The sequence below is a fragment of the Idiotropiscis lumnitzeri genome, chromosome 20, assembly GCF_059441095.1.
Source record: "Idiotropiscis lumnitzeri isolate Australia: NSW breed Sydney's pygmy pipehorse chromosome 20, RoL_Ilum_1.0, whole genome shotgun sequence".
Lineage (NCBI taxonomy): Eukaryota > Metazoa > Chordata > Actinopteri > Syngnathiformes > Syngnathidae > Idiotropiscis > Idiotropiscis lumnitzeri.
Genome location: NC_142410.1, coordinates 13224857 through 13251441, shown reverse-complemented (window position 1 = coordinate 13251441; position 26585 = coordinate 13224857). Strand labels below are relative to the sequence as shown.

Below are 26585 nucleotides of genomic sequence, written 5' to 3'. Positions count from 1 at the left end.
AGCTGCGGCTGAAAAGTTTGCACTCACAGAAGAAATGTTCAAAACACTATTAAAGACGCAGTTATACTCTTGTGCATTTAGTTGAACTATTTGTTTTCTCTTTTCTGCCCCCTTTTCCCCCGGCTGGGGGATTAGGTGACGTTGACCCACTAGGAAGTTTTAGGCATTGACCGACGGGGCAGGCAGCTGTTCCACTGATGTCGTCTTCCTGCACGCGTCATTTGATCAATTTATTAATATACTTTAGCATCTAATCTCATTTTTGTTGGCCTGTTTACTGCCGCTTCTTCTCTTTTCTGCCCCCTCCTTCCCCTGCTTGGGATTTAGGTGATGGGGACATGCTTTGAAGATTACGGCACTGACGAACCGGGAAGGGACCTGCTCTGCCGAAGTCGTCTTCATGCAGCGCCTTTTCTGATTTCCTTATATTTCAGCACTTTGTTGAACTACTTGTTGGCCTGTTTACTATTTCTGTTCTTTTTTTTTTCTGTTCCCAATTCCTCGGCTTGGGAATTAGGTGATAATGATTCACTTGGAAGTGGCTGTTCTGAATTTACACCAACTGACCGGTACACATCCTCGGAGGTGCTGCCATGGAGATTACGGCCCTGGACGAGGACCCGCTCCACTGAAGTCATCTTCCTGCAGCACTTCATTTGATTGACTCTCACATTATCTCGGCTAACATTGCATAGCATCATTTTGTGTGTCAAATGTTGCCCACTTGGCCTCCATTGCAGCCTGGTCATCCTGGAAGGGGGATTCCCCCATCTGTGGTCCCTTCTCAAGGTTTCTCACTTTTCCCCTTCATGGGGTTTCGAGTTTTTCCTTGCCCTCCTGGGGGTTAAGATGAGTGGATGTCGATTGTGGTTATGTAAAGCCCTTTGAGACTGTCTGTGATTAAGGGCTATACAAATCAAATAAAATTGACTTGACTTGACAATTCACGATGAGAAAAAAAGTGATGAGTTTTATTTTGTAGACGCAAGCTGCTGTGCATACTTTGGTTACAGAAACAAGTGCATTGTGGAAAACCCAATAATACTGACACATCATTAGCGTATGCGCAGTCCGGTGCATCAGTCGCACGCTCGGTACCGTCAATGCTCATCAGCATCAGTCAACTTGCTACCTTCGATACTGGTCCAAAGAAATCCAACTGACCCTGGAAGGCGTTCTGCTGTGTGACATCGTATGGAAATGATACGTGGGTTTGAATACAAGAATCTGAAATGCTGATTTTGTACTAAAGCACGGCCTTGAGCTTCAAACATTCAAAATGGGCTCACAAGGCATCTTTAGTTGAAGATGATTTTGGAAAGATCATCAAATCTGAGTGCAGTTTTATGTATGGCTTGAACAGTGCAGCAAGTCAACAGTTGGCTCATTTGAGACACTTGTCATTTGTTCATCAATGAAATCAATTAATGAGCTTGGACCTGGTCAACCTTTGTTTTGGGTTTTAGCTCCTCCTCGGTATCTACATGCAAATGTTGATGTGTTTGGCGAGCTCTCGGTCCAAGTCGTTAATCAGGCTGTCAAAATCTTTTAGGCTCAGTCGGCAGTTAAACGGAGCGTCAAAGTCCAGGACGTCCTCCACGTAGAGCGCTTTGCTGCCCCCTGGAAACCACGCTTCCTTCTTCTCTTCATCATCTTCGCCACCTATGAGATTACGTTAGCACGCAAAAAAAACAAAACAAATTCAAAAGCAGTCAGAGTTCATTTAAACCATTCCACATAACACTACGAAGTGCTATCAAAGACAGAGACTTTGGCTGAATAACAGCAGGAGAAAAACACTTCAAAAGAAAAATAATTCCCAGCTGCAGTTTTAACATCCAAAACATTTGCCTTCCTTTTGCACTGAGAGAGGCACGAGATCAAAAGAGAAACTTCAAGGCGTTAGAAAGTCAAACTCAACCTTGGTCACTTTCACTCCCCGCCACCTCATCGTAATCGGCTTCCTGTTCGCTCACAAGCTGCTGTCCACGGATGCTCCAGTCACCAGCGTAGCGGTTGATGTGGGGTGGACTTTGGAAGCGGGCCGCACCTTCTCGCCCTCGGCGCGACACCACCACCTTCTCCTCCTCCAAAATGGGATGGTCTGGACTCTTGTGGGTCAGCTTGGGGGAGGTGGGAAGGGAAACATCAGCGCTGCTGTTGGCCGGGATTCGCTGAGTTGGCACTGTGGAGGAAAAAGATGAGCATCAAAGTGCGGTCGCAAGCACTTCAATCAATCTTTGAAAGTTGAGTCCAAAGTTTTGGAAATGCGGCATCGTTCATGGGAAAAGCAGAAGACAATCGCTGCCGCTTTCGGACAGCCTTGGAGACCCATTTTGTTATGCAGCAACGCCCCCCCTTACGCCACCCTCGACTGGAATTGACGTCAAAGTTCGCATAACGACTTTGATCGCACGAAGTTTCGTGTTCCCGCCTGCGGGCGCTTTGATGTCAATTTCAGTGGACAGCAGGGGGCGGTGTGTCATAAAATGTACGCTTCCTTGAATGGCTGAAACCGGCTGTTGCGCAAATGCAATTCATTGTCTTTAAAGCAGTCAGGCCGCATAGAACACATTGCAAAGCAAATTCTTGACTTCCACTTCAAAAGAAAGCAGGCCGTCCGTCGTCTCACCCGGCCACAGCTGCAGCAGGTAGTGCAAGGCCTCAATGTGACGCTTGAAATCAACAGCACTGGCTGAATCCTCCCCTTGACACAAGGCTTTCCCCCCTCTTGGCCCTCCTTTTACCCGGCCTCCCCTCCAGGCATCTTGTGTCTGTTTGAGGAGCACTGGGCCAAAACAGACGGCCAGGTTTTGGTGTGTCATCCTGTTGCAAGAGCTGAAGTATGCCACCAGGCTGAGATGGTCCAGCAGAAGAGTCAAAGTGGCCTGCAAGAGATAATTGGACACCGTGGCGCGGGCCGGCAGCTCAATGGGGTCGTGTTGTCTTGCGCTCTCACCTTCTCTGGTGCTGGCAGACAGGAGAGGAGATCCACGGTGTTCTCGGCTAACTGGAGGTCAGGCCTCGCCGGTGGGATGGGTGGAGGGCATCGAATCATAGCTTCCGTCACAACCTCGTACAAAGTGGCTGTAATGAGTGAAGATGGGAGCTCCCGCAGGAAGTCTTTCAGTATTCCTGCCCAAGCACATCTCGGTCAACTCAATGCTCTTTTTCAGGTCTATCGTATGATTATTTTGGTGACAATAAATGTTTCAAAGTCATGAATAGAGTTACCAAAATAAAGTTATTGTACTTCAAAGGATGTACATCAATAAAAAATGATGGTGACGTTATAACGTCACCGTTGATTTAGCGTTGTAGCGTTCATCTTGTCTTCCTTTTCAATGGGTTTCAATTTTTTTGGAGCTAAGAGTTTTTTTTTGCTCTCCATCAAAACAAAAAAATATTTGAACTATTTTGTCTGAATAAAAGAGCCCACAGTTGACCTAAGACCTTAAGATGTCATTTATCAATGATCGAAAGTGGACGATGTGATTGACTAGTATGCAAAGAATCTCACCTGTAATGACGTTAATGTCGGGATAGAGATCCTCTCCGAGGCAAACGGCTGAACTGTTGCTCTCAAAGCAATCCCTGAGCTCCTTCTTCACTGCAGCAGAACCGCACCGTCGGTACAGACCCACAGCCTGAACAAGAGCAGTGGTCACAAACATTTGTCATCTGATTCTGTCCTGCTTTCAAGGCTGCAGCGCTACCTTCAGTCCTCGCCGTTCAATCTCTGCCACCGTCTTCTGGATGAGCAAAGGAACTGCAGCGGCAGATCCTTCTTCGTCCACCAACCGCCGCAGTTCAACCCCAAACACATTAGCTGGGGCAGTTGAGTTGCTGGCAAACTGAAAAGAATCCAAATCCATGTGTGATTGTTCACGCATGGATCTTGATGAGCGTTAGCGAGACAGCGTTACATAAAAGTTATCTAGCCTGCTGGAACCCGCCCAAGACAAATTATTGTTCATGTTGAATTTGTTTCTCCACTTCTACCTGCATGTCCCATTGTTCCTGCAGTGCCAGCTTGATGTAAAGAAGTCCTCTCGGTTCCAACTGGACACACAGCTGCTGACTGCGACTTCCTGATGCACGCGTCAATAATTACCTTCGATTAATTGCCATCACTCATCCAAATGATTTGTGTACAGTTACGCACCTTTAAAGAGTGGCGGCATGGTGACTCCCCCCAGACAGCAAACTTTATTCCTGATCTGGTACAACTCTGGCTGAGCTGCGTGGTCAAACAAAGACGGTCACGAACGGTGCCAACATTGGCGGTGAAAGCAGTCCTACCTGGGCGAAGTACCACCAAGCGTAGTTGACACGCTCGCTCCAGCTCCAGGTGGAAAGTGTGATTTAGAGAAACGCTGTGGCCTTGAAGGTTAAGGAGGGAAGTTCTGGCTCGAGTGATTCCATCAATCTGGATTGCCAGAAAAACCTCTTTGTTTTCGTCTGACCTGAGAAAGACACGAAGCCGACCCTTCCAAATAAATACTCGTGGCGCATTGAAATGTTGCGCTCACTCTCGTCACGCATGGCAGTATGCAGTACAAATTATACACCCCGTGGAGCACAACTGTGACTTTCTGTCATAGTGTATGTTTGGACTTATGCTGGATTTTCTGCTTACTTTTTTGTCTTCATCTGGTCCAGGCACACAAGGCGAACGGTTAGTAAACCAGTTATACGCTGGCCACATCGCGAAGAAGGCTCGGAACCCACGTACATCGGGAAGGAACCCAAACCGCCGGGTTGCCGCGGCGGCAGCTCAGGTGAGTCTCCGTCACTAAGATGACCTAAAGCGATTTGTGTCAAGAGAACACGTTTGTGTTTGGACGACAAATGCGTAAAGGAATGAAAAATGTGACAGAAGAGCTTCACCTCCTTTACTGGCTGAGCGTACTCGCGATGACCGCCGCAGTGGCAAGGCAGGAGGGGCGGAGCTATCCAGATGATATCTACTTATTACGTTGTAGTCGGAGGCATTCTTATTGGCGCTTTCGTCACCTCCTCCTGCTCTGCCGCTTCCTTCTCCAACACGGGAGGAGCGAAGACTGATTTTGCGTCTGAGTTCTGGAAGTTTCCTCATCCTCAGCGAGAGTTTCCTCACTGTGCCGGGAGACCTCAGTCTGTCGATCACACCCCCTTTCTTTGGGAAGGCGGGCTGAGAGTCTGCGTGACAGAGACACTGGGCTATATTTAGACATCCTAAAAAGAAAATAATCAACCGACGGCAAGTTTTCTTACCCGAGCTTTCTGCACTTAAGTCATCGGCGTGGTGGCCGACGGCATCCAACGAAGGTCCGTCTTTCAGAGCGTGTCCCACTTGCGCTCTTCTCTCTGCTCGGCTGGGCCTCAGCTCCCTCCTCAGCCACACTTGTCCGGCCGGATCCTCCTCCTCCTCCGGGATTGGATTGTACCAAATGTCACCGGCGCTTTCCCGCCACGAGCCGTGGGCCTCGTCCGAAGTGTCGGACTTTCCCGAGGACAGCACCCAGTCGCGACTGCTGCGATCCAAGCTTTGCAGGTAGGCCCGCTTGCCAGACAGCTTGTTGCCAACGGTTGTGTTGGGATGAACGGCGCCGCCTGCTCGCTGGGAGGGCACCTACAGCGTTGAAGTGCAAAACGAGGATGGACCGTGTGACACGTCAGGCCTTTGCTTTTTGAGACGGCCCTTGGTCGTCAGTTACCTTTTCCTGCATTAAGTTTGCCGCCTCTGACTTTCTATCGGCATCTGCGTTTTGAGGAGTTTCTGATCCTTGCCAAACCCACTGCTGCTGCTTAGTTGTGCCGGTCACGTGACTGAATGAAGGGGGCTCGGGATCTGCCGCTGCATCTCTGGACTTGCTCGTCTTTGCTGCCAAAGGAGGGCTGGAGTTGTGGAACACGACGTCGGATTGGACTGTGACATCTACAGCAAAAACAACAAGCTCCACGTTTAGATGTTGATGCTCGGATCTGTCACCGCACAGACACTTGCAGAACTTGGCTGTTGGCCTCGCCCCAGACAAGAATCACTTTGTGCACATGTGAAAGGAGGTTGACTCAACGTGTCCGCGTGTGCGTAAATGAAGTCTCTGTTCTGGCGTGCAAACACACTGCCTCTATTCACGATTCACCACTCTGATGCACACATGGTCAATAAAACTGAAAGAGACGAGGCGAGCTGCGCAAGCCCAGTCAGGCTCATCTATCAAATTCTTCCCTCCTGTGACAGCCAACAGATAAACAGGAAGAAGACACTCGCACTGACAGGAAGTGCTCGGTTGGCTCGTTTTCCGTAAAGTTTATTCCTACGCAAGCGGCACCAGTACGACCACGTTCACATTTCAGAAAGCAGACTTTGGTTCTCGATCATCGGGTAAATGCCTGACAGGAAAGCACTCCTAACTTGACTTAGTCGGAGGCAACGAAGGGCCAAGGTTCCGCACAACAAGTGCTCGCTTGTGCGCCGTTAACTATGACTGCTAATTCCCGTCTGACCGTCATGAAGTCTTCAGAGGCGAGAGCAGAACAGACCCAAATGGGGACGAGCGTGCTCGCGATGCTCACCGTTGACTTGAGGCACCGTCTTCCTGCGGGATCGGTTCTTGCCTCGCAGCCGGGAGAAAGTTCTCTTGAGCAGAGGCTGGGCCATGGCTGGCTGGCGGACGTCCGTCTGCTCCCTGTGCTGTCTTGGGGAGAGACTATTTGGGCATTCCTTCACTCCTTCATGGTTCCTCGCTTGTCATCTATCAAATTCTCAGAGCTGCAGAACAGGAAATGAATTCCACACATTCTTTCCCAAACTCCCCCCCTCTGCTTCCATTTCCTCCTCCCACTCTCCTCAGTACACAGCTGCGGACTGGGGGAGGCGAGCTGGGGAGTGAGTGGAGGCGGGGTTGGGGGTCTGTTGGCTGCTGGAGGCTCATGGGAATTGCAGTCTGAATTATCTTCTCCAGCCCTCAAGAACTCAACAAGTCATGGAAAGACGTTGGGTTGCGATGGAAGCAACACGTTATCACGCGCACATGGACTTTTGGGGTCAACTGACACATGTATTGAGATGATGCCAAGACGTGCACGTGTGCATGGCTACATGCTCACGCACTGCTCATGAGTAGGCTGCTGTCTTTAGGCTGGGTGTGTAATGTTTGTTTTTTTTGTGCAGGAAAGCCCGAATGGCTGCTAACGAGTCCGACCTGAAGGACATGTCAAGGTCAACTTGATTGTGGACAAGCAGACTGACATAGGAGGCAAAAGTACTCATGCAAGTAAAGATACAGACTATTCTGCCCTTGCCACACGTTCTCAAGTGTGTGCAGATAGTAAACAGAATGAAGAATGGAATTCCAGAAGTTTGGTTGAGGATATACATGAATTCTTTTGACTATTTTTCTTCCTCGGTTTTATTCCTTCATTTCTCTGTTATCTTGCCATTCCTACTTTCTTTCAATTTTTTTGGTAAGACTGAAATAATAAACATAAAGTGAACATGACAAAAATATAATGTCTTGCCTTTCACATTACAAATATTGCTCGTCAACAAAATGAACAAAGATTCAGAACATTTCCAGAAAGGCATTCAACGTGTTTTATAAATGTGACAATGGCACCCTCTGCTGAAGTAATTAAGTACCGCATCCGCAAGTTCGTATTTTTTCTGCAGTCCACTTCGACTTCCACGACGGCCATAGACTATTATACTGACAACGATAAATTACGTCATCAATAAACGAATCGTCACTTGCAAAAGTTAACACAATATATGAATTATTTCAAGACAAAGATCTAACCAAGTTTTCGTGTTAAAGCGTACACCGGTGGACTGCTGTGCGGTATCGTGTTACTAAGTTGTCTCTACAAAACTCGTGACTGTACAACACCAGATATCCGCATACAAAATGTCCGTTCACAAAGGCGGTCCGGCTAGAAACAATGACCCAAAAAACTGCGTGAGGCAGAACACAGACACTTATGGAGAAGGGGTGGGGAAGGCTCTCATACTGGGAAGAAGAAAAGCATCACATGGCTGGCTGTCATGATCTGTTTTGTTGATTTCGGTTTTGGACTTTAATTTGATGTTTTGCCTTGTGTTCGTGTGTCTTCTGTCTCATCATGCATATTGTGTTCACCTGTGTTCGTTCACTTTAGTCCTCGTGTTAACCAATCAGCTTCCTTCAACCTCCCGGTGTTCCTCGTTGTCTTGTGAATTTGTTTGTATTTACTTCTCGGTTGGCTTTCCCTTCTTGTCCGTGTCAGTTGTCTCCTGTCGTGTTGTTTCCGTACTTTTTTTGTCCATGCAAGTCTTAGTCCTCCTATGATCCTTGTTGTTTTGTACTTTGATATTTTTATTTATTCCAAGTTCCTTGTTTGGTTTTTGTTTATTCAATTAAATACACTTTATATTACTGCTGCCTCGCTTCCCTGCATTTGGGTCCTCTTCAACCAAGAACCTGACATGTTCACGTGGCTCAACTGATATCAAAACAATATCTTCTCATACATTTGCTAACTCTGACAACTGATTTTTTTAATTCTAATGAGCTAACTCAGGGGTGGGCAAACTTTGGTTGGTGGGCCCCAATGGCTTCTAAAATTTGACAGAGGGGCCGGACCAAGAGCAGATGGAGTGTTTTGGTAACCTCACCTCATTGGAGAAATAATCAATTTAATTTTAAATGAAAATTAACAAAAGTATTAGAAGAAAATGTGTGTTTGACACACCAGAGTAATTAGAAGAAACATTAACAAGATTTACTCATTTAATTTTTTTTTCAAGTTTGGCGACCCGGATTAAAACGTTTTACGGGCCGCACGTGGCCCCTAGGCCTTAGTTTGCCCACACCTGAGCTAACTGGTATGTGTATTTTCAGATTGGAGTGAGAGCATTTAATGGATAGAAAATTGGCTTGTTTTAGGCTGGCACCAAACTCAACACGTTTGTCACAAATCATTCCTGGAGCTGACAACGAAAAACTCGCCATGGATGGAGATCTTGCTTCTCCGAATCTGATTCATTATCTTTGTTATTCGATATGTTCATGCTTTTTTTTTCACTTTATATGTAATTCGCTAAGATCCCGATATAACAATGAATCACGATCTGAACTGCAGTTGCCTAACTATCTTTGGTTGCTATATTTTGACAAGAACAGAAAAGTAGATCTCTGTTTTCAAATGCAGGTCATAAATATGTAACAGTAAAAAGTAATTGGATAAAATACAACCCAAATAAAGTACAAATACCTGAAAAGTGTAACTGAATAGAGTTAAATTTGGATAGACCAAAATGTCAGTAGAACATTTTGCCCGATCTCACAAACTTTTGATCCATTTTGTCTGTATTTCAACGTCTTTGTGTGATGCAAATTCCTTTTTGTCCGTTAGATGGCGACAGAGTCCACAAAAGTGAGGAACGCTTCAATCCGACTGAGCCGTGAGACAATCAAATCGAAAAGGGGCTCAGTTTCCAGCGCACATAGCAATTTGAGCGTTGAGTCACTTTCAGTGGTCAACGACAACGAAAGCCGTTTATGAAACGCCTTGAAGTGCTTAAATGGACACTTGGACGGGATGAAAATTGGCACTTATATAATAGTATGCATGTCAAAATTCACATCATTCAAATCAGTACCAAAATTCACAAGTCAAAAAAACTCTGTAGTGACATAAGGGCTGTTTTGGGATGAGATTTAGACAAATTGAGACATCCCCTTTTGGAGCTTGACTTGTTATTTTACAAGATTGTGAATGCGCACACGAACACCAGTGGCAACCGGTTGTAGTTTTCGGTCATTTAGCTACCCTAAAGTTATGTAAGACTCAGGAGGCAGCTGGCAGCCAGGCATGGATGTTTCGCCTCCATGACTAACTGTACCTGCTGCAATGGTGTTAAAAGTAACAGCGATGCTGCTAAACGGCTTCTTAACTTCTTGACATGCAGCTCTGTGCCGTTGACTACCTTCCACTCCGCCACCACTTGCATCCATCAGCGTCAAGGGCATCAATTTTGAATGAACACCTCAACGGCAAGCCCTAGAAGTATATATATATATATATATATATATATATATATGAAGCTATGACATCAAAATATAATGTTATGTTTTTTAGATGAAAATTTTAACTCAAAACCGGTGCAAAATGTACGAAAAGAAGAGCTTGTGAGTCAAATGGAAATGAAATCATGGATTTGATGAAACTCATTCCAACCAGTTCCAGAAAAATTGGAGACTTTGTTGGGCTCCAACACGACTAACGAGTCTCAGAATGTGAGGAACCTCTCATTTATTTGTGCTTGATCATCTTTTCTTTCACTCCAGTGGAAGCCAAAACGCAAATGAGAAATTGTGAAACCAATGGTGAAAAGTGAGAAAGAATCTCACGAGTCCATTGTACATTCCACCAAAGGTCGTCCATCTTGACTTCCTTTAAGCCAGCGCCCACACGCACACACACCCATACTGGCATTTTTCATTTAGTGCTGTCATTTACTTTTGTCAAAGAAAAGCATCCAAAGCATCTTCATGTGCTTCTCCTCTTCTTCTAGTGGAGACCAGTTCATGGTTGGGGAAGGGGGGAGGAAGATCCTGTGGAATGAAGGTGTGCGTTTCTCTGCGGTTGGTTAACCGTGTCTCTCTCTCCATCACTTGGCCTGTCCTTAAAAGGGGAGTCCCCGCCCACACTGCTGTGGCGTCACTGCTGTGGGGTTTTGGGGTTTTGGTGTCGGGTCCTGTGGGGCCGCAGGGCTGAGAGTTCTTTGCCTTCTCGTCATCGCACCGTCCACTTCCTCGCCTCGCCTTGTCTGTGGGGAAAAAAGTCTTTGCTGTCATTCGATTTGTCTACTTCATTTTTTTCTAAGAGGATTTTCTTTCGCTTCTGTATTCCCCAATGAAATGTTCTCTTGAAACGTGAAATAGTCAAAGCCAAATAAAAGTATCCCAGCCGACGACACAATATTTTTCTTCACCGCGTGGGCCACTTTTCCCAACTTCCAGAAGAAAGGACTGCAGACAAGTGATTTCGTTGACCTGACGGACATTCTTCCTTCCTCTTGCTCTCCTTCTGCTTCTTCCCGATCCCAGTCCTGGTCCTGGTATTGGTCCTGGTCCCAGTGTGGGTCTTGAGGGATGTTCAGGATTCAGGACGGGCTCCCACGCGGCTCCACGGCGAGTCTGAAGGAGGAGCCGTTGGCGGTTCGCTCGTGGATGCATTCGAGCGGCGTGCTGAACGCCAACGCCGCTGCTCAGAGGTAAAAGAGTCGCAGCCCCGAGGGATTGTGGGACGCCAAGTCCCGGCAGGCCCACGGCTTTATTCCTTCTTCGCCACTTTTAACATTTGCTTTGTGTCACTCAAAGTGAAAAGAAGACAAAAGATGAACCTTCAAAATGTTTCTTTTTGTTTCAGGTGCTAAAGTCTCAAATATTACTCGCAGTAATGTTGACACTTGATTTGTTTGTCATGTTCACCACTTTTACAAGCAAAATTCTGATTCCACTTCATCCTTAACCTCGAGATGTAAAGTTCAATTTTTTTGCATCAATACAATGAACAAATGTTTCTACTTGTATTCTTATTCTCATCATTCTCTTTATGATTATTATTGTTATTGTCTTCCTTCTTATTCATTTTCTTCTTCTTCATTTTTGTCATTAATCCTATCATTCTTGTTTGAATGATTGCAGACCAGATCTATTTTGTTACATTTTGTGTTTTTGAAACCGAAAATGATGGAGTAATTTGGAGGCAAATAAATGACAACATTGTTATGTGAAAAATGTACAAGAAATATTTAATCATCTTCAACTTTTTATTTTACTCTAAACACAAAACATTGCAATTTGTCTTTTTCCATGCAAGGACACCTTCCCATCGTTCTTATAAGGCTCAGGTTGTAATTTGCTTTTCACGATCATCATTATTCACATTGAAGATGTTGCGTTTCTTATTCTTTTGCTTCGAATGAATTTGAAATTCAGCATCGCATGCACCTTTTGGGACTTGCAACACAATATGACTTTGAAATGAGACATGGATTGAGGTTCACTTTATTCAACCATTCCAAACTCAATCTTGCAATCATGTCGTCACATCGCCATATTTTTGTTGTGCTTTCAAAGACTTCCGATACGGAAAAAAAGATCAGGAAATGGACACCTTTTTGGAATTGATTTGCTCTCTAAATGAATTTGCTTTTGCGTGCGTGTGTGTGTGTGTGTGTGCCAGTGGGGTGGGTTTAGCAAGAGCCCACTTTGAGAAGCAACCGCCGTCCAATCTGAGAAAGTCCAACTTCTTTCATTTCGTGTTGGCGCTGTACGACCGTCAGGGTCAACCTGTGGAAATTGAGCGCAGCGCCTATGTGGACTTTGTGGAGAAAGACAAGGTGAGGCGCTCCACCAGTGCGGCCCAACCTCAACGAGACGCTCGTCAAGCGCTTGGTTGACCATTTTTGCTTCCCTTTTGGCTTGTAGGAACCCACCGCAGAAAAAACCAACAACGGAATTCATTATAAACTTCAGCTGCTCTACAGCAACGGTGCGTTGACGCGCGTTTGTCTGCGCAGCCCAGATGTTGCTGCTGTTTAAATGCTACATACGTGCGTGTGTGTGTGCAGGAGTGCGAACGGAGCAGGACCTCTACATACGGCTCATTGATTCCATGACCAAACAGGTGAGCTGTTGATTATTGATCAATTTAATATTCCATGTAGTAAATTTGCTACTTTACATTGTTGAGCATTTTACCATGAATAAAAATAGAGTAATTAGTACAAAAATGAGTCCGTAAATAAGTCAAGAAATTGAAAATTTCAAAAATATCATTTGCAAATATTTTCTGTGCAATTTCTATTCTAGTGTTTTATGGAGTGTCATTGCCACTGAAAATGGAATTTTTGTTTTTGATCAGCCAATCAAAATGAGCTACCGAGTTTGTGCAATCAGGACGATGACAATTTCAGGCTAAGCTTCCACTTGCTTCCTGGCAACCCGAAAAGCGGTGTGCCATGGGATTTGGGCTCTCTTTGTCCTCCTCGGGTCATGCCAAGACTGTCACGGTATCTGCGATGGGCCCAGTGGGAAGAGGAGCTTCTGAGTCCCACTTCCAAGTGCGCGAGACGCCAGGAGGTTTTCTCCTGAGCCGTTGCGTTCGGATGGAGTCCCAAACGCATTCCAAGGAGGAAACACGGAGGGCATGTAGCTTTGGAGCATGTTTGCGGCCTGGGCAGATTGGAATGGAGCTCCCTTCCGGGCCAGGCTCCAGAACCGATGTCAGCGCATTCAAATTAACGTACGACCATATTAGAAAAGGTTTTCTGCAAGCAACTTTTAAAACAAATCCATTTGTTGGAGCAAAACACGGAAAACGAGCCCGTTTTTCAAATACACGCTGCACAGGTTTTGTCTCTGTCGCTCTCACAGATTCAAAAGTAAGCGTTACAAACATTCCCACCGCAAGACATGGCTTAGCTTTGGAAGAGTTGTAGGCGGCAAGCTTATTTGCTTCTGACCACCTCCGTATTACGTACCGTTCGATTTAGTTTGACTGCGGCCGACTAAGTTTCTCACCTACGGAGCCCCTTAGGAAAAAAAAAACTTTACGTTCCCTTGCAAAGTTTTTTTTTTTTTTTTTTAATGCGCTTCCGGGTCATCTTCCGTGTAAACAAACGCAGCAAAGATGGCGCGTGTTCACCCGTGGGTGAGTTTAATTGAATTTTACTTTGAAATTGGCTTGAAATACAAATACATCAAATCAGTTCAGGATATATACTACAAAATAATAATTCATCAAATTGATGCTTTTCTTGCCACTCAAAAGGTAAACAGTTTGCACGCTAGTATTATGCAAAACAGAAAGTTAACAGTAGGGACCCATATTGCTATTATTAAGGTTATTACGTTCGAGTCAAGTCACCGTGAGGGACATCTCTTGACCGCAAGAAACGTTCCAGGCCCTCCTCCATGATTATCGCCGCCTCCGTACTATCGTCTCTCGAACAGCCGCGCATTAGAGGCGAGGGTAGTCAAACTGACCCGGAAGTACATAAACGCGGATTAAAAACAATAAATGAATAATAATAATAATAACTTTGCGTTCCCTCACAAAGTTTGCAAGGGAATGCAAAGTATTTTTTTTTCTCTTCCATGTCCCCTAAGGGGCTCCGTACTCACCCGCATCGTGGATGCCGTGGCCAATTTTTAGAGGGTTTGAAAATCTCGGCAGTTGTCCGCAACGATCACGACCAGTCACTAAAACACACACACACACGTCGTCCGGTGACTGGTCCTGTTTTGCCGCCGGCGCCGTAGTGTCAATGTGGCCTAAAAGAGTGGCGTATGCGTGCCAGGCGATCGTCTACGAAGGTCAGGACAAGAATCCGGAGATGTGCCGTGTTCTGCTGACGCATGAGATCATGTGCAGGTGGGTCGGCTATGATTTGATTTCAATTGAGACTGCCAAGCGCTCACAGATTTCCCGATCATTTTTCCCATTTGTGCTGTCAGTCGCTGCTGCGATAAGAAAAGCTGCGGAAACAGAAACGAGACGCCCTCAGACCCGGTCGTCATTGACAGGTAGCCAACGCTTCCACATGCGCTTCAACATGCATGCGCCTCACACCGCCACCCGCTTTGACATTGTGCTGATGAAGACGTTTACTAGCGCATGCGAACATGCGTTCGGGTCAAGGTTGTGACATCACACAAAGCTCCCAGGTCACATGATTGGTGACACATTGATTGTTTAGTTAACGCTAAGCTAGCAATGTGCTCCCTTTTCCGAGCTCCAGTTAGAAGGCGAGCAGCAGCTTCCCAAGATAATCATCAAAGAAATTTTGTGTTCTTAATGTTCTTTGTTCTCCGGTTCATTTGAATTTGTGAAGTTGAAGTTGTGAGCTTGTCGATGTGTGAGACTATCATGGTTGTTTGTTTACAGGTTCTTCCTCAAGTTCTTCCTCAAGTGTAACCAGAATTGTCTGAAAAATGCTGGAAATCCGAGAGACATGAGGAGGTTTCAGGTGACGCGTACACACACGCGCACACACACACACGCACACACACACCAACTCCTGCCTTCAGGTCTGGGAACAGAGGACTTTGCAGTGCTGCCAGAGCTGATCTAAAAAGAGGAACTGCGAAAGCCCAAATTCAACTCAACTACAGGCAGCAGATGGAGAAGAACATCTCCAAAAGCAAACCTACGCAGCGGTGGCAGCGGGTCTAGCACACCATTAGCTTCGGATGGCAGACTCATGAATGGGCGTGTAGCACGAGCTGATGATTTGAACACACATTTTGAGGTCCTTGCCCCCGACAATCAAATGTTAACCTCAGACGGTGCGGACAACGGAGGCCAAAGTGCCAGTTGGCTCAACCCCAGGAAAGCAAGCGGCGGGCCTGACGGGCTTCCTGGTAGCGTGCTCAGGTTGTGCTTAGCAGCTTGCACAGCTCTTCACCGACACAGGCCGAACCGCGAAAAACCACGGCCACCAGCCTCACCGTCGCACTCGCCCCGATCACCGGCAAAGGAGCACCCGGCCCGCCTCTCTCCATCCCTCCACCCAAGCAGTTTGTTTGTCTACAGAGCAGATAGATCATCAGGGGATTTGACGGTCATCTGTTGCGCACATCCACCTCGAAAGCTTGCTGATGTGGTCACCTGCGACTGGATTCAGGACTTTCCTCCTCAGTCAGTAAAACTGGGTTCCCGCCGTGACGCCCCACAAAGGGGGCGTGTTGAGCCCAATACACTCTCCACCGCTGACCACTCCAGCAACACCGTCAGCAAGTTTCAGGAGGCACAAGAGAAAGAGCCAAAAGACATTGTAACGATTACTTGGCACATGTGGTTGACGGGTGTGACAGAAAAATGTGGGAGCTCATTTCAGACTGTAATACAAAGTGAGCTCTATGTCGTGTAATCTTTTACACATGACGTTGCTCTCCATCAAAGTTAATTTTACATTGTCACTGCTTTTTTACATTGATTTCAATGTTAGTGTACTGTTACTCTTGCGTGTATAAGTATACAGCGAGTCAACAGCGAGCCAAACTCCATTCAAAATGAATACGGGAGTCAGGAAATAGCGTCCAAGCTCCAAGTGCTTTATTGGGCGGCACTGGCATAGCCAATAAGATCCAGAGTGAAACTAAAACACTAAAAGACTTCTTAATTAAAGTATGTACATATGAAAAGGCAAATGAATTATAGCATAGTTTCTATAAACATCGTAGATGGAAATTAGTTTCGACGCAAGCCTTTTGCACATACTACACATACATGAAACACAAGACTCACCAAACGTGGTTTTAATATAGTCTTTGCGATTAGTTCAAACGTATCACAGTATAAAACTAACACTGCGAAATAACTTTGCATGCAAATGCGATAGCAGGAGGCAAACTGGTAGCACAGTTAGCGTCTTTCGATCGGAAAGCGACTCACGATATGAATCTAAAATGGCAGCCAAACTGTTTCCTGTCAAACCGGATATTGGAATAAAAGCATTAACAAAGTTTCTGTCACCAAAATAAAAGACAGAATATACCTCGCAAAATGAAAGGCAGAACAGTTAGTGTACCTTACTAAGCTAACAGGGCTAAGGGTGTCGGTATCTTCCGGTATCTCCCAAATGTGACTCCTCAAGTAACCTCTAATCTAACGACTGATTGGTCATTATCTCATAAAGATGTCCATCAATCGTTTATTTTGGTTTGCAGGTGGTGGTGTCCACAACACTCACCGTGGACGGGCATGTCCTCGCTGTCTCCGACAATATGTTTGTGCACAACAACTCCAAACATGGCCGCCGAGCTCGGAGACTGGACCCGCCTGAAGGTACATCGATCGTCGAAAACCCGTCGCTTGGCTGGGCCCCCTCATCACGTAGCGGGACCTGCGAATGTCTCGCTCAAAATCTTTGTCCTCCTTTTATGGTCACAAGCACATTGAGTAAGGTTAGCTCATGTTAGCATAAGCGAGTGCCATCCCATGCTCAAGATGGGGGACTGTTTGAATGTTTGTGAGCGAACAGGAAATATCGGAACGTGCCCACGTGGGCTCGGGAAGCCTGAGAAAATAAAAGCGCTTTCCTTCATTTGCTCATTGAAGATGAACTGACACAAGTGCATTGTGGGTTGTAAGAGTTGAAGCTGAAGCCTCCTCGTCGGTCCCTGGAGACGAGTCCAAGTGTGTACCTACCCGCTGGCCGTTCAACCGCTTTAATAGCCATCCTAATTAAAGATGGCAATCACGGTCCACAACCGGCGCAACCCGTAACACGCCGACGTCCACTTGCAAACATTTCCACCGACCGTACGCTCGTTGAGGCGAGGTGGCTCAAGTGCCACATGACACGGACAGAGCGGGAATTTAACAGTACACCTTGCGGATATTGGATGAGCCGCTCTGACCGCTGATCCAAAGTCGTCCGTATTTCTTTCTTGCACCTTCATGTGGACGTCATTTCTAGTTTTAGTGTCTTTCTTGTTTAGTTTCATTGATGAAGCCAGAAGAAGCCAGAAGAAGCCTTCGTCCTGCTCAACGCACGTCTTTCGTCCTTTGTTGTCCGCACAATGAAATGCAAAAGAATGAAAGTCAGGTGCTGAAATGTCATCTTAAATTGTGGCAGAGGATCATGTCACACGCACACGAACACGCACACTGCTTTTATTTCACTTCCTAATTAATGTGCAGTAGCTCTCATAAGAGCAAGAGGTAGCCATTATCAACTAACTGTGGGTGGGTGTGAAAGTGGATAAAAGCCACAACCTAATTAAATCCTTTCACAGTATGAGTGTGTGCGTGTGCGTGCGTGGGTGTGAAAGTGGACCTAATTAAATAATTTCACTGTGTGTTTGTGTTTGTGTGTGTGTGTGCGCGCGCGTGCACGCGAGTGACGTCAAGCCCGTTGGAAAAAGCCAGGTAACAGAAAGTGAAAGTTTTTTTTTTGTCCCACAGCAGCATGTCCGTGCATCAAGGCCGTCAGTCCCAGCGAGGGATGGACAACGGGGGGCGCCACCGTCATCCTCATCGGTGACAACTTCTTTGACGGCCTTCAAGTGGTCTTTGGGAGCATGCTGGTGTGGAGCGAGGTAAGTGAGTGTGCGCGTGCTATGACGTGTGCGCGCGCTCCGAGCTGACGAGCGTTCTGCGGTCCAGCTCATCACGCCGCACGCCATCCGTGTGCAAACTCCCCCCCGACACATCCCCGGAGTGGTGGAGGTCACCTTGTCCTACAAGTCCAAGCACTTCTGCAAAGGGGCGCCCGGACGCTTCATTTACACGGGTAACAACGGCACACGTGGCTCACGAGACCAAGGTCTCATGTGGGGCCGTTTGGAATTTGCCACAACCTTTTTCCACAACAGCTTTAAATGAGCCCACCATCGATTACGGCTTCCAGAGGTTACAGAAGGTCATTCCTCGTCACCCCGGAGACCCGGAGAGGCTGCCCAAGGTAACATGCATGCACGCACGCACGCACACGCACACGCACACGCAAGAGGCTGCAAAGCTGATGCTTATCACCGCTCTGAGCAGCCAAGCAGAACGAATGATGATGGAAGAACAATTGTCACTTTATTTTCTGTTTAACATCATCAGCTGTGCGTGTGCGTGCGTGTGTGTGAGAGTGTGTGCGCGCGCGCATGAGCCACAAGTTCCGCCATTTTATTTATCGGGTTAAATGAGTCTCGTGATTATCTTTCTTTAGCTACTCAGCTGCAAATGAGGAAGTGTGTTGCTCTCGATGTTTGTGGTGTCAGGTTTTCACTCAAGTCTCAAATTGATGAATGAATCTTTCCGGTCTACCAGATAAACGTTCCAACTTGGCGTTATGACGTCATTGCACGTTTTTGTCCACTTGCTGATGTGGTCATTAAAGCAGCGACGTTGTGCTTGTCAGTAAAGTTTTGCACTCGAACAACTGCCAATTAGAAAGCGCGCCAACTTCGCCTTTCCAACGCGTCGCCTGCATGAGAGTCGAGCGCTCATCTAAACAACAACCAATCAAAGGCTTGCTTGATGCATGATGTCATCCAAATAGACATCAACAGACACACACTCGTTAAGAAAAAGACTTTTAATTCTCCAAACATCCAAAATGATTAAATACACGTAACGTGTGTGCGTGTGTGTGTTTGTTTAAATCCACTGGCAAACAAGACTGTTGAAACAGTCAAATCAGGAAATCAGGGAGTGCAGTCATGTGGCAAGAAAGGAGATTGGCCTACACACACACACACACCCCCGTGCGCGTGTGCGTACATGCACGCGCACACACGTAAATACACACTTTGCTTTACTATTGTTGAATTGTTATTGAAATGAGATATAGAAATGTATAAAAGCGTATCTTAATAAATATAATATTTTGTGAGTGTTACAAAAAGTTGGCTGCATGCTGTTGATGTCACTTCTTGCTGCGCAGGAAGTGCTACTGAAGCGAGCCGCTGACATGGTGGAGGCGTTGTACGCGATGCCTCATAACAACCAGGTGACCGTTTCACACTCACGCACGTGGGCTCACACACGCACACACGCACACGCACGCACGCCGAGAATTAGGAGGCATTATTTGCAAGGTGTGTTCTTGCGCAGGAAATGATCCTAAAGCGTGCGACGGACATCGCCGAGGCGCTCTACAGCGTCCCGCGGAACCACGCCCAGATTCCGTCGCTGTCAAACGCGACTTCGCACAGCATGATGGGCGTCAACTCCTTCAGTGGTCAGCTGGCGGTCAACGTCAACGACACGACTCAAGGTCAGATTTTGCTACACAAGAGCTTCCGCGGATGGACGCTGAGCTCTTCTTTGTCCGCTTCTTATTCTTCCGGCAGGTGGATACGCTCGCAACGGCAGCAGCCAGCATTCCCCCAGAGGATACGCCCCTAACTCCACCCCCCAGCAGAGTAACTATGGCAACACCGTCAGCAACAGCCTCAACGCCTACGCTAACACGAGCATGCCCAACCTCGGCGTGGCCTCGTCACCCACCTTTCTCAATGGATCCTCCGCCAACTCCCCCTACGGCAGTAAGTGGACGCTCGCCAGGTTTGTTGAGGTCCCGCACCGGCCGGAACCGTTTCTACGTCAAGTGGGTTCGAGGGAAACGTCTCTTGGCCGCCGGCCGGGAAGACGATGACTCGGATGTCAACTCATCCAATGGCGAGACCAGTAACCGAGTTGCACCTCAACCGACGAGGGCTTGCGAGCAAATGCCCGACTCTGGTTTGTGTGACGTCCTCAGTCAAGTTTGTCTCTTTGCTGTTTCAGTTGTGGCGACCAGTCCCACCATGGCGGTGCCCAACTGTAACTCCGCCCACGGCGTGTTCACCCTATCTGCCAGCGTAAAAGCCAAGAGTGCCTTCGCTCCCGTGGTTAGGCCCGCCCCCTCGCCGCCACCGACCAACAACTGCGGAGTCAACGCTGGACTGCAAGGTGACGATCATGCGCACGCACGCACAGGGTCAGAAGTTCAAGTCCACTGGTGTGCACGTGCACGTTTTATGAATATCAGACGGGGTGTGTGTGCGTGTGTGTCTCACATACACACACACACATTTCAAGATTTGAAAACAAGTCAAAGAATAAAAATAAAGACATGGAAGAATTTTGGCATGCAACCTAATAAAACAGGAGGTTCACATCTGTGCCTTTTTAGGGTTGGACCAGCCAATATTCTTTGTACTTATGGAACTTTTGGAAACTTTCAAACCAAAATGAAGGTGCCTCCAGAGGAAACGTTGAAATTGGAAAAAAAAAAAGAAAAAAGGCGTGGCTCCCCTCTCCCTGGCATCCGCGGCCAGCGGGCCAGACTTTGCCCATGCCGGCTTTGGTGTCTTTGTCCATGTTTGATATAGAAATGAGATATAGATGAAGGTCACAGGCATTTGATGGAACCAATTTGTGCTTGCGCTTGTGCAGCTATGTCGGGCCTGGCGGTGCCACCCATGTAAAAGAAAGACGGCGAACGAGGAAGCGTCCAAGTGAGAAGGCGACAATGCTCGTGCGTATGAAAGGCAAAACGACTCAACAAGCTTGTCTGACGAAGCCCCGCCCTTTCCCCTCGAGCTCCACCCACCTGTTGCACCTGCTGTGTCACTTGTCACTGCAATGTTTTCTTCATGTGCTGTATATCGTCAGTGCGTGCGTGCGTGCGTGCGTGCAGCACGCATTTGTGTCCGTGTGTGTGTTTTGTTTTCTATCAGGAACAAAAAGAAACGTGTCAATCAAAGCTCTGTGGTTTGAATTGTGGAATTGTGACTTTAATTTAACGAATGTTGATGTTTTCCTCATGAAGAATAAAAGAAAAATGTCATTTGCTGCTCAAGTTCCTTATTTGACATTGAAACAACCTCGTTTTATACACGCACGTTTGCCCGCATGTTACTTGTCGTTCGGCTTCGTGAGTCACTTCCGTTCCTTCATTGATCAATCAGACCAATGGAGGTGTGGTCATTGTTGTCGTGACAACCACTAGCGCAGCGAGCCCCCCAAATCCCAAGGGCGGCCATGTTTGTTGACCGAAGTGAAAGAAGACAAACAAAAAGACAAAACAAACTAATTAGCTGCAAACACAGCCAACGCTGAACTAACGGCTTAGTGAGCTAACGAGGCTTAGCGAGGTCAACGCACATCCAAGGGGGGTGTGTGCGTGCCTCACCAGCGCCAACACACACACACACACACACACACACACGCACCCCATTCTTTCTTTCAATCAATGTATGTTGAATAAAATCTCACTTATGTTCACGAATGAATTTGAATTGACACATTAGGAAGGCTGTCAATCACACACACACAAAAACATTTTATTCCAGTTCTGAATTGTGTGTTTTGCGTCCATGACTGGCCAGTATTTCTCTTTGAATGAACCAAAAGATTTGCATATTGTGACATCATCTGTGTTGGATGAAGGGCGACTTTTCGTCTTACTTGATTAAGGTCACAGGTTAGCTTCATTTGACATTGTGACCACGGGCGGGTCCCGGTTCTGAGGTTGTGGCTTTGAGTCTGGACTTTGCCCGCCCGTTCTCCCCACATTGAAAACGAAAACTTGCGTGTTGCTTCACTGACGACTCTAAATTGTCTCGGCGGGCTTGTTTCTGTGCTCAACATGCCATCGATAAGTGACGTGACCAAGAGGAAATGTCTTCCGAAAATATTGCGACTCCAAATGGCTTCATCGTCAGTCCTGCTTTTTATGGTTGAGTTGTCAAAAGGATTCGGAGGAGATGTTGGCACTTTTGAACCGTCGGACAACAAATTAAAAACAATTGACATTCCTAAGCTGGTTTGTGTTGCTTGTGGTTTCGATTCCAACGTCACCTCCAAGCCTGTTGAGCAGAGTTTCACAGGAGGTGAGTTGAGGAAAAAAAAGTGTGTGTATGTGGGTTTTAATGGTTGATCCCGATAAAAAGTGTTATTATTTTTCTTGGAAAACTTGTCTTTGATGGATGTCGCTAGCAAATTCCATTCGGGCCAAAATAAGAAAGTCGATTATTTCTTATCATCTTTGTTACATTACAAGGACTTTTATCAGCACGCACTCTGATTGGCTGTCACTCAGCCCCCCTCCTCCCCCCCGTTGGCCACGGTAGTGCTCATACGTGTGGGGGGTGGTGGGTATGGGGGGGGGGTTGACGGTTTGGGGGCTGTTGAGTGACAGAGATATTACTGCTCAGGAAGATCTGAGCTCCGATTTCCTTCATGACGAATGACCTGCTGAGGATGAAGATGAGGATGAGGATGATGACTATCATCCTTCTCCACAGGAAGTGCCTCTGGACCACTTCCTGCTTCACCATCATCTTTCATCCCAGGTACTTGTCTTGATTTGTTGGAGAAGGATTCCATGTCATCATCTGATGGAGTAAAAATGACGGCACAACCGCTGCACTTTTGTTAGATGGCCGAAGGTCCGAATAATAGATCAGCTTGTTCTCAATTTAGCATGGCAGCCTTTTATACAGACCAAGTTAGTTCACAATTTTGGTTGGGAGGGGTGCCAATATGACATTTTCTGACTTGCCTCAATCAACATTGGGAAACACATTTACTCGAAAGAACAAGCTGGACAACAAGAGGCGGTCAACCGCGATGGCGCTCACAAAAGTGCAGCATCCCACGTCAGCAAATTGCGGCGTAATTATGGCGGCGGCGGCGGCCCGGCATCTTGATGCGGTCGGCTCATTGTAGGAAGGAAATCAAGTCAGCGGGTTAAGAGCGGCGCTCAGTTTCAATGAAAAGATAAGCGCGGACCCTCGGGCGCTTCATTTGCTTGGGAACGGAGCGGGTTGGGTTTCCCCCAGAGGATGGACACGAGATGCGGGCCGGATGCGGCACGCGGCCCGGCGACGTCGCCGCGCCAACGTTCAATCAAATATGAACCATGACAGCAATCCCTGTGGAAAATGCTGCATGAATAAACTCTTATGGAAAAGTGCTTCTGGAACGTGCTTTTGTCACAATCAATTTCCCATTAGCCGTTACCAAGGCAACAGAAAGCTGAAATTTCAAGTTGAGCAAGGCAAAATGAAAATGTGGCAAAAAAAAACATGCAAAATTAAATAGCATGCCGTGGCGGATCTATATTCAAATTTGCTTTTATTATTATTATTATAATTATTTGTTTTTTTTGGTTGTGAGGGGTCTCAGTTTGCTTTCTCTGCTCATACGTGTGTTTGTGTGTGCGTGCGTGCGTGTGCGCGTGCGTGTGTGAGTGTGAGCGTGAGCGTGTGACTGTGTGTGCGTGTGGTGATGCTTTGCTAAGTGTTCCCTGCCGATTGGTGGCCCTCATCCCTGACTCCACCCCCAATTATTGTCAAGCAAAAATCACCAATTGGATCCAAGGGACGCCACCAGCTGCTCTCGAAGTGCACGCAAGTTCACGACCCAACTTTTCCTCCTTAAATTTGTACTTGCACATCCTGTTGGGCTTATTTTGCAAAACTCCCGTCTTGGCTCTGCACTCGCATCCACCTTTTGGTCTCCATGACAGCACAAAAACCTGTCAAACGTGCACGTAAAAATTTTGAAGGGACAGACACCCAATGAAGTGAAATCACAAATGCACGCGCGCGCACAGGCTCATAAAAAGTCGCCGTGCGTTTGTCTAACGCTCGACCTTTTCATGCTGATGAAAGAAAAATGTCAGGACTGCAATTGTGTGTGCGCGCGCGTGTGTTAAAGTTGGAAGGCACTGCGCAAAAAGTCGAGTTTGGGTCAGTGGCGACATTTACTTTGGAAAAGTCAAAAAGATCTCGGTTACCATGACAACAAAGAGTATAGTAATTGTAGTTTATAACGGGGATGGTTGCAAAGTGAAAATCCACCACGCTTTATTACTACATTTATCCCTCCCTCATACTTAAAACACATTTTGGTTTGTTTAAAAAAATTGCATAGCACACTTCTCCCCAAAAAATTCAGTTCTTGTTTGATGCCCTTTATTTGTCACGCTGTTGCAATGATACAAGGAATGAAGATGAGGATGATCATCACACACGCAATAAGCTCAATACAACAATTTCGACCCAACATAAAACTGTCTAGTCTCATTCATTTGCATTTTAATTGACTGCTTTCACTGACGTTGTTCTTGAACGTTTGCTGTTTTTTTTTGTGATGCTCGAGGTGTCAAACTCGGATCTTGGAGTGCCGCTTTCCTGCATGCTTTCAATCTGTCCCGGCTGCAACACACCTGATTCAAATGATCAGCTCCTCAGCAATCACCGAGGAATCCTGCGAACAAACCTGCTCATTTGAATCGGGTGTGTTCCAGCTGGGAGAAATTCTGGAAAATGTGCAAGAAAGCGGCCCTGCACCACCAAAGTTTGACACCTGTGCGCTAGGTTAAGCGTTTTGTCACAACTGCAGCTGTTGGGAAATGCGCTATATAAATAAAGTGGTCGTCTCCATGGTAACAGACAGGAAGTGGCAACGGCTGTTCTTTATTACATTTGCTCATGAAAATCGCAAGGTGATAATAATATTCTGCTGATTGATCTTTTAGAGAAATAAACTTTGTGTGGGGGGTGGCGCGCGCGTGCATGCGTGTTCGGCCTGAACTGACAAAAGTGTTTTCAATCACACGTTTTTTTGTTCTGCTCATTTTGACAGCACGTTTACACGTGCGCACGCACTCACGATGGAGGCTACGCGTACGCAGCGGGTGAGGTGAAGGTTGGCGAGTGTGAGCAGGAAATGAAAGTTCAATTAGCATTTAGTTGCACGTGTGAATTGGCTCTGTGTGACAAAAAGTTGGTCAAAGAAAAATCCTTTCGAAATTCTGATGACAACTTCTTGGCTTGATCTTGAAATGTTGACTTTGTTCTCTTCTGTCGTGTCGCAAAGGCATCAACACAAACAACTTTATCATCACGCACATACGCACACACTAAAACTCATGAATCAAATATTGATGTAATTGGATATAAATGTGCCCTCACACATGATGATTTTAAATAGAGTAAGTATTCTCTAGTGTGGAACCATAAGCTTGTCACAATAGCCGCAACACCCGAACGAACGTGCATGTGATCAAAATACAGGTTTTCTTTTAGTTTGTTTATTTGAAGCCAGCTTTGCCAGGACGCTTTGAAGTCCTCCATACCCATAGATAGCGCTATTGAGCTAGCATTCTCTCTCTAATTAGCGGTCCAGTTAGTCGGACTTTTTGAGCACACGACAACAGTTCATGCATTCCTGCACACTGCTGCACTTCGTCCGTCAAGCCACAAGCCATTTCCTCTGAGCAGGTATGTAAATGAATGAATTTGAAATCTTTTGCAATTTCAGTAAAACTCATGCCAAAGAAGTCACTTACATGTCGCCGTTTTGGATCCGATTACGGCGGAGCGGTCAAAGTTTTTCTGTTGTATTGAGCGGGGAAGTGCTTGAGTTTACGCTACTGTGGGCTAAGCTATGGCTCGGAATTTCCGTTGTGAGGAATCGATCGTCAATGTGATACAGTAGTGGAAAATTTAATGCATACGTTTTTTTTTCCGGGTGTGGGAATTTCCATGAACCGAGGTCCGTAGGTGGGAATACTTGCTGTATAAAAACACAAAAGTAAACCCCAAAGCTGGTTAACTTTTAAGTAAACTTGAGATCACACGTTTTGCTGTGTGAGCATTCCCAAGTTTGATGGAATGTTTGTGTCTTTTTGTATCTGTGTTGCTGCGACGACAAGGGAATTATTGATTGTTTTAACCTGCTGGAACATATTTGAGACCAAAGTCAACATTTGCAATCAAACATCACTCTTGCGCACGCACACACACTCACACACTCAGACGCGCAATCGGGATTCCAATGATGTTGAACGTACGCAGCCACACACAGATTTGAATAAAGTCAAATTGGTGGCGTCAGCACAAAATGTTCCTTTTTTAAAGAAGCCCCCGAGGGAAGTCTCATTGCTGACATTTTGTTGAAAGCCATAAAATGGCCTCACCCCCCCACCCAATGTTACCTTTTTTTTTGACTTGCACACTTTTAGAATCACACAAAGCAGCTGCTTCACGACATGACACAAACGTACTGCAATGCGACTCAGGATATTATATTTTCTATTTTAAATCAAGTCCGAA

At 46.4% G+C, this 26585-nt stretch overlaps 2 protein-coding genes across 4 annotated transcripts; one reads left to right on the top strand and one right to left on the bottom strand.

Annotated features, from left to right (window-relative positions):
• Window positions 1–949: 949 nt before the first annotated feature.
• Window positions 950–6877, bottom strand: syde1 (synapse defective Rho GTPase homolog 1). Its single transcript, XM_088285362.1, has 14 exons — window positions 6562–6877; window positions 5700–5920; window positions 5257–5614; window positions 4891–5181; window positions 4640–4805; window positions 4303–4466; window positions 4166–4240; window positions 4003–4091; window positions 3717–3854; window positions 3521–3647; window positions 2960–3135; window positions 2633–2888; window positions 1922–2185; window positions 950–1662 (listed from the first exon to the last, which is right to left on the bottom strand). The coding sequence occupies exons 1-14, from the start codon at window positions 6644–6646 to the stop codon at window positions 1481–1483; spliced, it is 2592 nt and encodes an 863-aa protein (XP_088141488.1). The 5' UTR covers window positions 6647–6877; the 3' UTR covers window positions 950–1480.
• Window positions 6878–11008: 4131 nt separating this feature from the next.
• On the top strand, window positions 11009–21187 carry LOC148317938 (transcription factor COE3-like). Of its 3 annotated transcripts, none has more exons than XM_088284081.1 (16): window positions 11009–11242; window positions 12217–12373; window positions 12462–12525; window positions 12605–12660; window positions 14336–14409; window positions 14493–14561; window positions 14923–15004; window positions 16707–16824; window positions 17947–18080; window positions 18148–18274; window positions 18357–18445; window positions 19418–19483; window positions 19588–19750; window positions 19827–20021; window positions 20263–20427; window positions 20914–21187. In XM_088284081.1, exons 1-16 carry the CDS (start codon window positions 11121–11123, stop codon window positions 20943–20945), a joined length of 1713 nt encoding a protein of 570 aa, XP_088140207.1. In that variant the 5' UTR covers window positions 11009–11120; the 3' UTR covers window positions 20946–21187. The 3 variants fall into 3 exon arrangements, with proteins under 3 accessions (XP_088140207.1, XP_088140208.1, XP_088140209.1); XM_088284082.1 differs by having other exon boundaries at window positions 19827–20040; window positions 20336–20427; window positions 20914–20945; XM_088284083.1 differs by lacking the exons at window positions 16707–16824; window positions 17947–18080.
• Window positions 21188–26585: the final 5398 nt, after the last annotated feature.

Bases quoted from the DNA above. Each gene is read 5' to 3' on its own strand.
- syde1 (XM_088285362.1), bottom strand. From the start codon at position 6,646: ATGGCCCAGCCTCTGCTCAAGAGAACTTTCTCCCGGCTGCGAGGCAAG. The intron at 5,615-5,699 runs GTAACTGACGAC...TCAACGCTGTAG, and splicing joins CAAACTTAATGCAGGAAAAG to GTGCCCTCCCAGCGAGCAGG. The intron at 3,855-4,002 runs GTAGAAGTGGAG...GATTCTTTTCAG, and splicing joins AGGAACAATGGGACATGCAG to TTTGCCAGCAACTCAACTGC.
- LOC148317938 (XM_088284081.1), top strand. From the start codon at position 11,121: ATGTTCAGGATTCAGGACGGGCTCCCACGCGGCTCCACGGCGAGTCTG. The intron at 11,243-12,216 runs GTAAAAGAGTCG...TGTGTGTGCCAG, and splicing joins GCCAACGCCGCTGCTCAGAG to TGGGGTGGGTTTAGCAAGAG. The intron at 18,275-18,356 runs GTAACAACGGCA...TTTCCACAACAG, and splicing joins CGGACGCTTCATTTACACGG to CTTTAAATGAGCCCACCATC.